This window comes from Thamnophis elegans, chromosome 6, assembly GCF_009769535.1.
Source record: "Thamnophis elegans isolate rThaEle1 chromosome 6, rThaEle1.pri, whole genome shotgun sequence".
In the NCBI taxonomy this organism is placed as follows: domain Eukaryota; kingdom Metazoa; phylum Chordata; class Lepidosauria; order Squamata; family Colubridae; genus Thamnophis; species Thamnophis elegans.
This window is the reverse complement of record NC_045546.1, coordinates 74,548,189-74,563,111: the sequence shown is the minus strand read 5'-3', so window position 1 is coordinate 74,563,111 and position 14,923 is coordinate 74,548,189. Positions and strand designations below refer to the sequence as shown.

Sequence of the window (14,923 nt, the reverse complement as noted above, 5' to 3'; positions counted from 1 at the left end):
CAATGTTCTGATTGCACCACAAACGCAGTAGTCATCCTTACCTTTCACAGAGGCACTGAGTTTTATAAATATGAGCATGATAGTGTAGAATAATCATATCCAAGGACCAGTGGTGGGTTTCAAAAATTTTGGAGCCTCTTCTGTAGGTGTGGCCTGCTTTCCGGGTCCACTGGTGGAACCTCTTCTAACCGGTTCGGTAGATTTGACGAACCAGTTCTACTGAATAGGTGCGAACTGGTAGGAACCCACCTCTGTAACAGAGATACAAAAGAGGGTGGTAGGTTTAAAAAGGTTGACTACCCCTGGTCTAATTCAAAATCTTCCCATCTGGCATCTTGTATTCTGAAAAATCTAACACAAGGGCAGAAAAAGGCAGGGCAACCTTGTAGGCAAAATAGGCCATTTCTCGATCAAACAGCTGTGTGCAATTTAAAGGGGCCACTGGAATTGGGCTCCCAGAGTCTGTTGGTAACCATTTCAGCGACTTCGCGTTCCCCAAATACGGTCTTCCAGAAGGATTAGAATCTGGATAGGAATTTGAGATCTCATATTTCGACCCATCTAAGGTCCGTCAGATTGAAAAAAAGGAATGCAATAAGCTGCCTTTTGCTTTTTTGTTACAGCATATTGAGAGACAGTAGCAGTTATTCTGGTGGCAGCGGGGGCTTGTCGGCATCTTCAGCGGCAGCCCCCCCTCCTGAATAAAGCGAAGTTCCATGCAGTTGATGTCATCGCAACATGACTGGAGGAGGAATTCTGGGAGTTGAAGTCCACAAGTCTTAAAGCTGTCAGGTTTGAACACTCCTGGGGTTTTTTTTTCTAAAGGGTTAGGAATGCAAGGGTCTTGTAACTTGATAGCTTTAAGACTTGCACACTTCAATGCCAGAGTTCCTGAGCCAACATGACTGGAAGAGGAATTCTGGGAGTTGAAGTCCACAAGTCTTAAAGCTGTCAAGTTTGAACACCCCTGGGGGTTTTTCTTCTAAAGGGTTAGGGGTGCAAGGGTCTTGTAACTTGACAGCTTTAAGACTTGCGTGCTTCAAATGCCAGAGTTTCTGAGCCACCATTTTGGTTGCTAAGCAGGAGCGTTGTTAAGTGATACTGATATTATGTACCACTTTTAATTAAGCGGGTATCTTGAATAAACGTAACTTTTGAGTTTCAAATAATACTGAATTCCTTGTTGTCTTAGGTGACATCTGTGAAAAAAATTCAGGTGCTCAGGCATGAAAATGTGCCGCTCAAACACTATACTTTTCTGCTCACACTGAAAAAAAATTAGAGGGAACACTGATTGAGACGTCCTGTGCACGTTTCAAAGTTTACCTAACTTTCCGTTATCAAAGAAAGATAAGTTTTTAAAGAACCTGCGATTGCATTCTTTTCTAATACTTTCAGACCATTCTGGCAAATATATATAGATGTGTTAACCATTGAGCTACATATTGAGCTACATATTTGGGCATACCAGGGGTTGTGACTTTAAAATATATATATATATATATATATATATATATATATATATATATATATATATATATATATATATATATATATATATATATGTTATATTTAGGCTGATAAATAAATAAAGGGAGACTAGTATAGATCTATTTCAAGCTATTTAGCTCTCATCAGCTTGAAATAGATCTATACTAGTCTCCCTTTATTTATTTATCAGCCTAAATATAACAAATATAACAAAAAAGGCAACAGTAAAAAATATTGGGTTTCTGTCTGGATGGACTCTTGTGACGAGCCTAATGACAGAGAGTGGAAGTGTGACCTTCCTCCCATACTTGGGCATACCAGGGGTTGTGACTTTAAGTATATATATATATATATATATATATATATATATATATATATATATATATATATATATATATATATATATATATATATATATATATACACACACACACACACACACACATACATACATACATACATACATACATACATACAAAAAAAGCCAGGCGTTTTGACCACCGAACGCTGTAAATGTTACTTTACAGATGCTCTCCGCCTCCAAAAGGAAGGAATAAAAATCGCATCCTCAAGAGTTTCGTTTTCCCAGCAATCGGGGCGTTCTCGTAGCGCGCCTTAGAAGCGCTTTTAATCTTTAATCAGGGAGGATTGAAGAGAGCTGTCCTCGGGGAAAGACTGCCACTGCGCAGGCGCAACGTTGGTTTTAAGAAGGGGGGGCTAAGGGGGTTATTGCACCGGGTCCTGTTCGTTGGCGTCGCCCCGCCCCTTTCTCCAGCCGAAACGCCCCGCCTCAGATGCCGTTGCCGCCCCTCCCCCCCCTCCTCCTCTTCCAGGCGCGTGTCTGACGGGCCGTCTGAACCGGCTGCGAAGCAGGGCCGGATGGATGGATCCCCGAGTTGCCTGGATCCAGCCCGAGCAGAAAGGCCCCGCCAATGCGCTCTGGATGCAGATCTGGGAGACCTCGCAGGGCCGGAGCGGCGGCGGCGGCGGCGGCTCTTCGGCGTCCTCGCCGTCTGCGCCTGCCTTCCCGCCGACGGCCGCCCCCCGCTATTCCTTCTGTCGGTTTAGCTCGCCGGTGGCGGCGGCGCCTCCATCACCGCCCCGCTCGGAGGCCTCCGTTGTTACCGGCGGAGCTCCGTCGTCTCCTCAGCTGATCTCCAAGCCGGCTTCCCTGCGCTTTCTTCCTGCTGCGCAGAGCGCGGAAAGGCGAGCGCCGCCGCGGCTGCTGCTCCTCCAGAAGGCCCCGTCGGCGTCCCTCTCCTCCTTCTCCTCTTCGTCCTACTCCTCGGCCGAGTCTGGTGCTGACAGCCCCGGCGGTGGGTCTTCCTCGTCGCTTTCCTGCGTCCGGCCCGGACTTGGGCCGCCTCCGGCCTCGGGCAAAATTTTGGCAGGCACCGCTGAAGTGAATTCAGGGAACCAAGAAGAGGAGGAGGAGGAGGAAGTAGGGCAGGCCCCGCGGGCCTCCGGCGTGGCCGTTACCACCCCGTCCTCTCCCCATCCCCATTACTACCATCATCATCATCACCACCACCACCACCACCAGTACCACCCGGGGCGCAGGAAACGAGAGAACAAGGCCAGCACGTATGGGATGAACTATCTGCTTTCCAGCGGCTGTGTCGGCACCGTCCACAGAGGGACCGGCCCGGCTGGCGAAAGCGACCCCTGCTCTCCTCCAGCCCAGGCCGGCTGCGCCCTCGCTCTAGGCACGCCTTGGAAAAATAGGCAATACAGCTCAGGTATACAAGGGTGAGTATCGAAGCCCCCGCACAGTTTTGCCCTTTCGGTTGCCCTACCCCGATTTTCCCAATTGAGGCGAACCAGAGTCGGATGTTGGTCAAGGGAAATAGGGGGAACGGGCTTTCTTTTAGCGAAATCCTAGATTCAGTTTGCATGGGAATAATGGGGTTGTGATGGGGAGAAAGCTAGTTTGTCTCTCTGGGTTTGTTCTATAGATAGTATTTAAATGTTGCTGTTTGTCCTGTAGATAAATTTTAGTACTAATAAGAGTTGGGGAAATACTTTTGGAGCCATAATTTGAGTAGGAAGCGGTTGGCTCGGTCCACTATACTTCTCAATTCAAGATTCTGTTCAGAAAGCATATGAATTTTTTTTCAAAACTATTTTTATAATTTTTTTATAGTTATAAATTATAAAAATAAATTATTATAATTTTTATAATTTTTACATTTAAAACAATGCAGAAACATGAAGTTTAAGTTAAGTTAAGTTTATTTTATTTATATGCCGCCCTTCCCCCCCCCCGCCCCCAAGGGGACTCAGGGCGGCTCAAAACTCAACTAAGGGAGGGGGATACAGACAAAAAATTTAAAACAACATGCAACAATACATAATTTAAAACACACAACAGTCATACCATTCGAGAAAGGGGTAGAAGCTTTTTAGCCCCAGGCCTGTCGGAATAGCCAGGTTTTAAGGGCTGTGCGGAAGGTCTGGAGGGTGGTGAGGGTTCGAATCTCCACGGGGAGTTCGTTCCAGAGGGTCGGAGCGGCCACAGAGAAGGCTCTCCTCCGAGTAGTCGCCAGTCGACACTGGCCGGCGGATGGAATTTGGAGGAGGCCTAATCTGTGCTATCTAATCGGTCTAGAGGAGGTAATTGGCAGCAGGCAGTCTCTCAAGTACCCAGGTCCAATACCATGAAGTCGAAGTGACCATACATTCACATTATATACAGCTAGTCTCAACCATTAACAACTAGCCTACTTAATACATTATCTATCAGAAGGCATTTGAAATTTTTATAAGCATACAGGTAGTCTTTGATTTAAAACTGTAATGGAGTCTTGCCCGTCACTGTCATAACTTGTGATGATTGTACTTTAGGGTATCATGTGACTTGACATTTTTTTATGGCAGTTGTTAAGGGAACTCATTTTTTTCTACCCCGAATTTTGGGCAAAAATTGGATGTCAAACTTTGATTTTTGGCAAAAATATGAATTGTAATTGTGTGACACTAAGATGCTGAAAATGCGAACTGGTTGATGAACTGTGGCCATGTGACAGTGGGAAAGAGAATAGCCATTTGAACTTGGGAATTTGGAGAGTTCTCACAACTTTGATCCTAGGTTGACTACCTGTACTTAATATGATGCCTGAAATAGTTAGTTAGTGGTTGCTTTTGAAGTAAAAAAAATGAGGTGTTATACCTTGCTTTTTTTGAAACATAGGAATACATGTTTTACATGTAGTTTTAAATGTACTTAAAAGTGTAAATATATTTTAAGTATAATTCCTGAGACACTTTGAATACCTAACTAGCCAAATAGGCTTTTGAAAATTCTAATTTGTATTAGAAAGTTCAGTATGGGTGAAAAGTAAAATATACAATACCTTCACAGCAGTGGTGGGTTTCAAATTTTTTTAGAACCTCTTCTGTAGGTGTGGCCTGCTTTGTGGGAGTGGCTTGGCAGTCATGTGACTGGGTGGGCGTGGCCAACTTGTAAAATGTGGTGAAACTCACTTAACAACGTTCTTGCTTAGCAACCAAAATGTTGCTCAGAAATTCTGGCATTTGAAGCATGCAAGTCTTAAAGCTGTCAAGTTACAAGACCCTTGCTCCCCTAACCCTTTAGAAAAAATACCCCCAAGGGTGTTCAAACTTGACAGCTTTAAGACTTATGGACTTCAACTCCCAGAATTCCTCCTCCAGTCATGTTGGCTCAGGAACTCTGGCATTGAAGTGTGCAAGTCTTAAAGCTGTCAAGTTACACAACCCTTGCACCCCTAACCCTTTAGAAAAAAAACCCCAGGGATTTTCAAAGTTGACAGCTTTAAGACTTTAAGGTTTAGATAGGACTCTTAGAGGCAGGCGGGGCGATTGGTGAGCCAGCCAATCAGTGAGTGGTGGGCGGGGCAAGCATGGTGCAGACAGGTGGGGGAGGGAGCTGGAATCGGTTCTAAACAGCACGGTAGATTTGTGGAACCTTTTCTATAGAAGAGGGTAGAACTGGCAGGAACCCACCACTGCTTCACAGGAATGTGATCCAAAGCAAACTTTTACTATACTTTGGGTGACATAAAAGTTTTAAGTTATTATAATTGGTCACACTGTCAACCAGATAATTAGACTAGATTTGACATTTGAGTTTTTCCCAAGAACCTGTTATTGTTTGATGGTGCAAAAACTATTATTCAAGATGTAAGCTATTCCAGATAAAGCTCTCTTTGCAATTAACTGATGGTGTTTTGTCAATGCCGATCGTATTAAAGTGGTGATCCAGATGATTTCAGATTGCATTGAAGGGCATCTATTACTATTGCTATTATTAAAAATTAAAAATAAATAACATGCTAAGTCTGTAAGTGTAACGACAAAAATTCATATTTATTGGTTATTTAATAATTTCATATGATAGCACAGCTTAGATTCTGTGTGACATACATCAATTTAAAATGTTTTAATTCGGGAAAGAAAAAAAATTGAGACCCAATTAAAATTCCAGCTGTAAGTGGGATCTTCTATTATCCTGTCCCCAATATGCAAGGAAAGCAATTTTTTAATATCTTTCTCAAAGCCAACAACATTGGGACTAAATATATGCTGGAAGAAGGAGGAGGATAGGTGCTGTACTGGAAAAGGCATACCTCTTATGTGCTATCAGATGTCATTGTTTCAATGAAGGAATCTGAAGTGAGCCTTTCCTGTGAACATGTGGGACAATAGAAGGTGATCTGAGAAAGGTGGTCCTGCAGTAACCTAGTCCCCTTGTTACATAGGGCTTTATGTGTGATTACCAGTAACTTTCATTGGACTCAGGAGCCTAATGGGAGATAGAGCATGAAGTAGTTACCGTATTTTTCGGTGTATAAGACACAGTCAAAAATGGGTGGAAATGTCTGAGCATCTTATACCGTATATGTTGCCAAAGCCCCCCCCCCCCCTTTGGCCTTCAGCACAGCCTGATTTAGCACAAGAAGCTGATTGGCAGTTGGATCTGCCTCCTGGAAGGCCACCTATCAGCTGTTCCAGGCTGCAAGGATCACCGCCATCTATCGCTGCCTCTATGTGCTCTATTTTCAGCCTCCACGTGTCCTGTTTTCCACCTCCGCATGTCCCGTTTTCAGCCTCTGTGTTTCCTGTTTTCCACCTCCATGTACCTCATTTTCAGCCAATTCCAAGCAGCAGGGATTGCCGCCTATTCCCGCTACCTGGAATGGACCAAAAATGGGGCACTTGGAGGCTGAAAATGGAGTGCCCAGAGGCCAAAAATGTGGCGTGCAGAGGTGGTGATGGGCAGAAAGGGTGATGGGTGGCAGCCATCCCCGCAACCTGGAACAGCTGATAGGCGGTATTCCGGGAGGCAGATCCAACCACCAATCAGCTGCTCGTGCTAAATCAGGCTGTGCTGAAGCTGACTGCTGTTTGCTGCAGGGAGGCAAATTGCTGGGAGGCAGAGGCAGATTTTTTTTCTTGTCCTCCCCAAAAGCTAGGTGCGTTTTACAATCCGGAGCATCTCATAGTCTGAAAAATACAGTAAGAGGATGTACTGAGGTGTGTACACAAGTACCTGTGCAGCTTTATTGTGGAATAATTGTAGCTTCTGGATAGTTTATAAGGGTAGTGCCATGTTCAATGAATTGCACTAATTTGGCAGCAATAAAGCATGACTGACCATAAACAGAATTTGCCAAATCAGAAATGTACAATTGGTACACAAAACACAAACATTGTATGAAAGCTCTCTGGGCCACAGATGTCATCCACTCCAGCAAAAACTAAACGAGCTTTTGGGAGCTAAAAGAGCTCCCAAATTATATGCAATTTTAAGTGGGGAGGTATAAATCCCCACTTAGGATTCCCCCAATAAGGAAATATCTCCATTAGAATTAGGGGCTCCAACCACTTGGTCTTTTACTACAGTTGAGCTGAAGCCTGTTCTCCATTCAGTCGTCTCTGACATCCAGGCATTGGGCCAAAACCTTGACAAATACTTGGTCAGCTAAGAGCAGTGTTACACAATTGAGTATCAACATAATGATGAGACTGCACTCCCATGCTAATGGATAACTTCCCTCATAGGTTTGTATAAATTTTAAATAAAAATGGGAGAAAATGGAGCCAAGAGGCACTCAAACAGGAGACTTACTTTATGTGTAGACTATTTTAGTCCAACACCAACCTGCTGATGTTTCACAGGCTTTTGACAAGGATGACCGGATTCCCCTTGGACTGTTGGTTTGATTCTTTTTCATTCTGTATGTTTATTTTATCCTCCTTGCCATCTTTTATTTTGTTTCTTGCTCTATTTTTCTTGTTTTTGATGACTTTTTCTTCTGAGCTGTCCAGAGTTGTTGAGAGATGGCAGGCATGCACATTTAATAAATAGTTTAGATCAGCCCTAGAAAGAAGAGTACAGAGTCCTTAGTTAACAATGGTAATTGGAACCAGCAACTCAGTTGCTAAGCAATTTGGTTGTAAAGTGTAACATCACATGACTTTTCCGTTTTTGTTAAGCATATTCTGCATTATAATTAAGCGTGAATTTACAAGTCCATTTTTAACCTCCTAATGGCTTCCCCATTGATATTGCTTGCTAGAAGCTGGCAGTGAAAGTCATAGATGGCAGTCATATGACTGTGGGACATTGGGACCATCACAATTGTGAGGCAGTTGCCAAGCAACAAAATTGTGGTCATGTGACTTTGGGGAAGCTGCACTAGCCACAACTTCAAGGACCAGATATAAGTCTGCTCATTCAGTGCCATCATAACTATAATTGTTAAGGAACAATTACGTGTAATATAACATTTGATAAGGATATTGCATTCAATAATGTTTTGAGCAAAATCATAATAAATTACTTTCTTATACTTCTTAATTTCAATGCAACAGCATATTTCTCTTGAATTAATTTTAATATGCTTAAAACAATTTGCCATGATTTCAAGTCATCCATTTTAACAGAATTTAGTTCTCTTATTCTAAAGTAACAAAAATGCTATCAGTTCTACTGTGGTTATCCGTAAAGTCACTTATATTATTTTTTTGTTTCAAGTAACATCCATTCTTTTCCCCCCAAAAAGTTTTGTCACAATGGAGAAGGAGTCCACCAGTGACCAGACTGAGAGTGCTTGTGACTTCTACAACAAGCACATTTGAAATATAAAATAAGAATGGTGATGTTTTCATATGCTTATCTCTTCCCCTTTTTGTTTCAGTTGAATTGAATGCTCTTTATTTTACCAGAATCTACTGTTGTTAGATATCTATTTGGTATATTTGGTATCTCTTCTACCACATGCAAGGAAGAAGATGCTTTTGTAGAACATTTTGTGGGCTTCTTGTATTTAATGGTATTAAATATTTTAATTTTTAAAAGAATATGTTGTAATATAGCTATAAAATTAACATGCAATAATATTGGAAAACTAGCTTGAAGAAATAAGCAAGCCAGATAACAGACAACAAATATAATAACATAGTAGAAGACCACCTGAGAAAATATTAACCTTATTGCTCATTTAACTTTCTGGAATTATTAACTTTTTGTATATCGCTTTTATTATATAGTTTCAGCACTGTTTCTTTTTGTTATCAAGTATTTCTTGATTCTTCTGGCATTGTTAGCATAATTGTGCTTGCAATGTTTATAAATAGCTCTTTCCTTCTTGGCATCACTGTTATGATGGGTCACATTAATTTTTAATTGTTAGGTATTATCTGACACTTTCAAAGTTATTCATTTCAAATGAAGGCAAATATACATGTCCTAGGAAAATGTTGCAGGAGCCAATCTTGGTTGGTTATCAGGACTAGAGGTTTAATCTTCTGAGCTTATGCTGGAGCCCATCCTCAGGGAACTTCTCTGTAGCAGATGGGCTATTCTGTGTGTGGTATTTATACGGTGCCTGGTTGTGTGTGGCCTTTTAGTTGTTGATGTCTTTTTTAAAAAGATCATAGCCTGTATATTCAGTTTTAATACTCTACTATGAAATTATTCATTATATATTTGTAAAAAAACATTAAAAGAAAGCAAAGATTGCTATTACAGTAAGACAGAACCAACACCCTATACCTGTGATGGTGAATCTATGGCACACGTATCACAGGTGGCATGCGGAGCCATTTGTTAGGGCACGTGAGACATTGCTCTGTCAGCTCCAGCGTGCATGTGCGTGCTGGCCAGCTGACTTCAGCCTTCTTTTGAGGCTGTTTTTCACCCTCCAGAGGCTTCCTTGCAGCCTCTGGAGCGCCGGGCAAACTGGAAGTTCAGGAATGGACTTCTGGTTTGTCCGTAGGGCTGTTTTTTGCCTACAGACAAACCGGAAGTCCATTGCTGAACTTCTGGTTTGCACGTAGGGCCGGATTTTCACCCTCCGGAGCCTTCAGGGAAGCTACTGAAGCCCCCGGGGGGCAAGAGAGGCTGTTTTCTCCCTCCCCAGGCTCCTAGAAAGCCTCTGGAGCCTGGGGAGGGTGAAAAAAGCATACCAAAAGCAGGGGGGGGGGGTTCGCGCACATAGCATTATGGGTGTGGCATGCCCACATACGTCCCCCCCCCTGCGCTCCCCTCGCTTTTGGCAGACCATCCAAAAAAGGTTAGCCATCACTGCCCTGTACAATATTAAAATGTTAAAACTAAACAATGTTTCAAAAAGTTACAATTCTAAAAACAACCACAATAGCAATCAAAGTCTATTAAAAGAGACAATGTCTTAAGTACAGCCAAAAGCATTGATAATTAAATCTTTAGTTGACTGAATAATCTATATGCATTAATATAACTAGGATAGGAAAAGAATTCCATAATCAAAGCACCTGTATCAAGTACATCTCTCAAGTTTATGTCAACTTTATATCATCCTCTCTCCTGAAACAGCCAAGAGAATGGTACATTAACAATACACAGTAAACAGTGTTTCTTAAAAACAATTGAAGAATCCTTGGTGTTCTCTGAGCTTGCTTGTTTTCTAGCAGATGTTTCATTACCCAAACTAAGTAACATCATCAGTACTAATAAGGAATGGGGTTTGCTGTCAGTTTATATTCTAGTGTCTTGCCCTGCCAGTGTTAAAAACAATTTAATATAAACTTGAAGCAATAAAATACTCTCATATTAAACAACACTGCAAACTATTGAGAGTTCAACAGTTACCTATCAAGCCAGTTAAAACTAATTCAGGACTGTAATTTGTTTTGAACCTAGACAATACTTTACTAAGAATTTTCTGAATATACAGAGCCATTATCCCCTAAAACATCATCCTAAGAAGATGATAAATCAGTTGCTATGGTAAACAAATGTGATGAGTTTAAGTAATAAAGTTTAAATTAAATATGTGCTTGAGTGCATGTATGATTTCTTATGCACAGTGTAGGAGTGTCATAAGATTTTTGCAAGTATATGTGACTTCATTTGTAACTCTGGTAAATAAATGTATTGGTAGCACCAATCATATTCCTCATGCTCATGCAAATTGATGCACTTGAAAGTAAATGTACAAAGGAAATTGCAACGTTCTGTGATTCTTCTTTGGACATATAATCCAAATCTGAATGTGACATCCCCAGTTTATATTTAATTTTCTGAAGTAGCTGTCTCATATTTTATCCATTGCCTAGATTCTTATTGATTTCCAATGCAAGCTACTGTTGAGTATTAACAGACCAATTTACAGGTAAAATATATTGTTAGTTTAACATAGTGCTACCTTTCCAAACCATATTCTTGGTGTATCCTACTTAGATATTTAGTTGAGGAAAGGCCAGTAGTGCCTGCAAGATTGTGATAAGATGGGCAGCCAATAGATTTTACAAATAATAAATAAAACTTAATGCCAACTTCTATCAAAGTATTTGTTTGCTTTTCATATTCTGGCTTTTTTATATGCATAAAAACTGGGTATGAGGAATAGTAACTTTGGAAGAAGTTGATTAGAACTCTGAGAATTTTCTTGGTTGCTGAAGATGGACTTCTCAAAATCATTAAGGAAATCTGCCTAGAAAAGCAGGGCTACTATCTTCCTCTTTCATGGTGGAAGCCCTCTGCTTGATATAGAGATACATACATGGGTAAACAGATATAAGAGAAGCTTAATTATGCCAGTACAAGTAGTCCTCGACTTGCAACCGTTCCTTTAGATACTATTGGAAGTTACAATTGCACTGAAAAAAGTGACTTATGATAGTTTTTCATAAAACTGTTGCAATATCCCTATGGTCATGTAGTCAAAATTCAGACATTTGGTAGTTGATTCATATTTATTATGATTGCAGTGTCCCGGGGTCATGTGATCACGTTTTGAAACTTCTTGACAAGTAAAGTCAGTGGAGAAGCCAGGTTTATTTAACCGCCCTATTACTAACTTAACAACTGCAGTGATTCACTTAACAACTGTGGCAAGAAAGGTAAAAAAAATTCTTTCCACAGTTTTTTACTATAACCATTTTCTTATCTCTTCTACTAGATATTACTGGCAAACATTTATTACTTATTCTTCATACTCCACTAAACGTTTTATTTCTAAATTTATACCCATTGTTTAATAGTAAATTGCTTTTCCAGGCAGAAAAGCTATTTATACTACTATATTTTTATTATTCAACTAACAATAAAAATACAATCACATAAATAACATGATAAAACAAGACTTAACAGCAGAGGTAAATTTCCAGGATAATAAATAGAAATGGCTGTCAATTGTAGACTGTTGATTATAGATTAAATGGACCTGAAGTATGTAAAATCTGGCATTAAACTGTAGTATTAACATAGGATGTTGCTTGTTTTCTATCCATATCAGGCACTTACTTGGGTCCACATTATTGTAATCCAGTCCAATCCAGTCCTCTTGCAACACTTTGCGGGGCAAAAAGTGGGCCACATGGAAGCCTGGTAAAAAGTACATCAATAAATGAATAAGGAAAGCAAGAGAACATATGTAGTCCAGGGATGCTTTGAACCTGGTTGTCTGCTTGTGTACAAATATTAGTCATCATCAGCAGTGCAAATAAGTATGGATTTTGACCTATGAACAGGGAGCAAAATCCACACTCACATAGTAAACATTACAGGGTGGATTTGATTTAAATCAAGTTGATTTAAATCACGATTTAAATCTGATTTAAATCACTAGTAAATTGAAAGTTAAACATAGGGAAGAAGCTACTCAAAGAAGCAGTCACATAGGAAGAAATGTTATCTATAGCTCTAAGGAGGAAAGCAAATAGAAGTCCTGAATCATGTTTTCAAATTATCAAGATCAAAGCTTCTACCTTCTTTTGGATAGGAAGCAGAAAAGGAAATACATATTTCAGCTTCCAGTCTCAACAAAGCACTGTTGCTAAAAATGGCAAAGACCAAGGAAAATACTCTTCAAGATGATATTATTACTCCTAAGGGATCACTTAACTGCAGAAATTCTGGCCTGCTGTTAGACCAGATGAGTGCTGGTACCCAGGCAGAATATGCAGTAGAGTTCATACAAATGAATATCACACATATCAAAGCTAAAGGTGAGGGATCTGAGAAAGATGGACAGTTAAGTGTGAAAAATAAAAGTCTCCAAGAACATCTCATAACAAATTGCATATCTCAGATGTCTTCATCATGTTTTTTCCCCCCACACAATGCGAAGAACAATAGATATTGGAAAGATTATCCTTAACTTTGGGTCTTAGAATAATATTATTAGGCATTGAAACTTAAGGATGAAAGTACTGAAATCAAAAGTGGAGGCAATCCTACTTCCTAGTTCAGTAGGTTTGTTATATAAAAGTCTCAATCAGAATCACCCACTAGTGGTTTCATAGGTTTCATACAAGAGCGCTCTGTTTCATTCAGTTCAGAATACAGATACTTCTCAACTTATGACCCCAATTGAGTCCAGAATTTCTATTGTGAAGCAAAGCAGTTAAGTGAGTCACTCCTAATTTTACAGCCTTTTTTGCCATGGTTATTAAACAAATGTATGCATTTGTTGAGTGAACCGTGCAATTGTTAAGCAAATCTGGCTTCTACCATTGACTTTTGCTTGTCAGACTTTCCCCATCTGGGAAGGTGTCAAATGACAATCATATCACTCTGACCAGGGTGGATAAAAATTGATGATTGTTTAAAAATAATTAAAAAATCTGACTTTTTCATTTAAATCAGATTTTTTATTTGGATTTTTATCAAATTTATTTTAATGAAATGTTTTTGGAGAAAAATCTATTTAAAGATAGTTTTCTATCTAAGATACGTTAGTAATTTAGTTTATTCAGCATGAAATGGAGCTTAGTTATATAGCATGAGGCTGTATATTCTGCAATATTTACATTTTTGGTAAACTCATTCAATGAATCCAAGCTCTGCAAGCTAAATCCGAAACCTTCATTTTGTTTGCAATTAAAGATTCCAACTACCTAAAAGAATGAGTCCTTACATTTAGAGAACACCTTTCATTTCAGATCCAGCCAGCAATGCCTGTTAGCGGGCAGTCACTCACCTGCTGCCTGCCACACCCCTCACCTTGTTGTGTCACTGCCGCATCACCAGCCATCCCATTATGTGAATGAGACTGTCGGTGAGTCAACAGTGGGTTAGAGGAGGAGCTGCTGCAGGACAGAGATGACAGTTGCTCTTTAAAATTATGATTTAAATTGACTTGATTTAAATCAAATCCATGCTGTAGCTATCATAAATATATGCTGGTGCCGAAGGTTTGATCACATGACTGGGAATGCTGTGACAATCATAAGTGTGAGAATGATCGTAAGTCACTTTTTTCAGTGCTGTTGTAAATTTGAGTGGTCATTAAATGAATGGTTGTAAGTTTGAAGATTACAGGTGCTCATTTTCAAGCTGGCACAACCGCCCTCCCGCCCAATATATTCCTTAAAGCAGTGGCAGTTCTTATGTAGCATTTAAGAACACAGAGGACCATCTTTATATGTTGAATGCTTTTTGAAGCCAGGAAAGAAAGGCTAGCATGCAGAATGTTCGCACATCTGAAGCTGGCAAGGTTACAGAGCAAGATCACTGTAGTGATTCCCTCTCTCATTTCAGAATCAGATTACCAGCTGAACTCAGTTGCATATAACATTGCCAAGCAAGGTAATCCAATCGCTGCATTGGTAGGCTAGAATAGTCCCAGACAATTTGGCAGTAGGAATGCCACTTGGAACTGATCAGGAACCAGATGACCAAATATGCCAATCTTAAGTGATTGGGAGGACGGCAAACTTCCAAGGTAGGCCAAGACTCATAGTGGATAATGATCCCATTATGAGTCAACAATGATCATCAACAAACTAGAGCGGAGGAAAATGTGTCTGATATCTGAAGAATTTCCCAAGAATATGGAGATATATTGACGTGTTCATGACAGTACACAATAGGCATGTGAAATGCTTCTTTTCTCAATTCCAAGACAACAGATCTGAGGGAATCAATGCCCTAGTGGTACCATGGTTGACAGGACAACTCATG

The 14,923-nt window shown here is 40.3% G+C and overlaps 1 protein-coding gene and 1 long non-coding RNA gene across 4 annotated transcripts in view; one reads left to right on the top strand and one right to left on the bottom strand.

Moving 5' to 3' along the window:
• The first annotated feature begins 2,277 nt into the window (after positions 1 to 2,277).
• The window catches only part of TENT4A (terminal nucleotidyltransferase 4A), a 34,466-nt gene continuing 21,820 nt past the window's right edge, over positions 2,278 to 14,923 (top strand). Inside the window, exon 1 of one of the 2 annotated variants that reach the window (XM_032219486.1) lies at positions 2,278 to 3,240. In XM_032219486.1, coding sequence (XP_032075377.1) covers positions 2,375 to 3,240 — 866 coding nt within the window. In that variant the 5' untranslated portion in view covers positions 2,278 to 2,374. The remainder of the gene's footprint in view (positions 3,241 to 14,923) is intronic. The other variant, XM_032219485.1, reaches the window with a different exon arrangement.
• LOC116510094 lies at positions 7,601 to 14,069 on the bottom strand. 2 transcript variants are annotated; one of them, XR_004255613.1, is made up of 3 exons: positions 13,878 to 14,069; positions 12,263 to 12,343; positions 7,601 to 7,852 (listed from the first exon to the last, which is right to left on the bottom strand). It is a non-coding gene; the product is annotated as an uncharacterized LOC116510094 (long non-coding RNA). The 2 variants fall into 2 exon arrangements; XR_004255612.1 differs by lacking the exon at positions 13,878 to 14,069 and having other exon boundaries at positions 7,795 to 7,852; positions 12,263 to 13,533.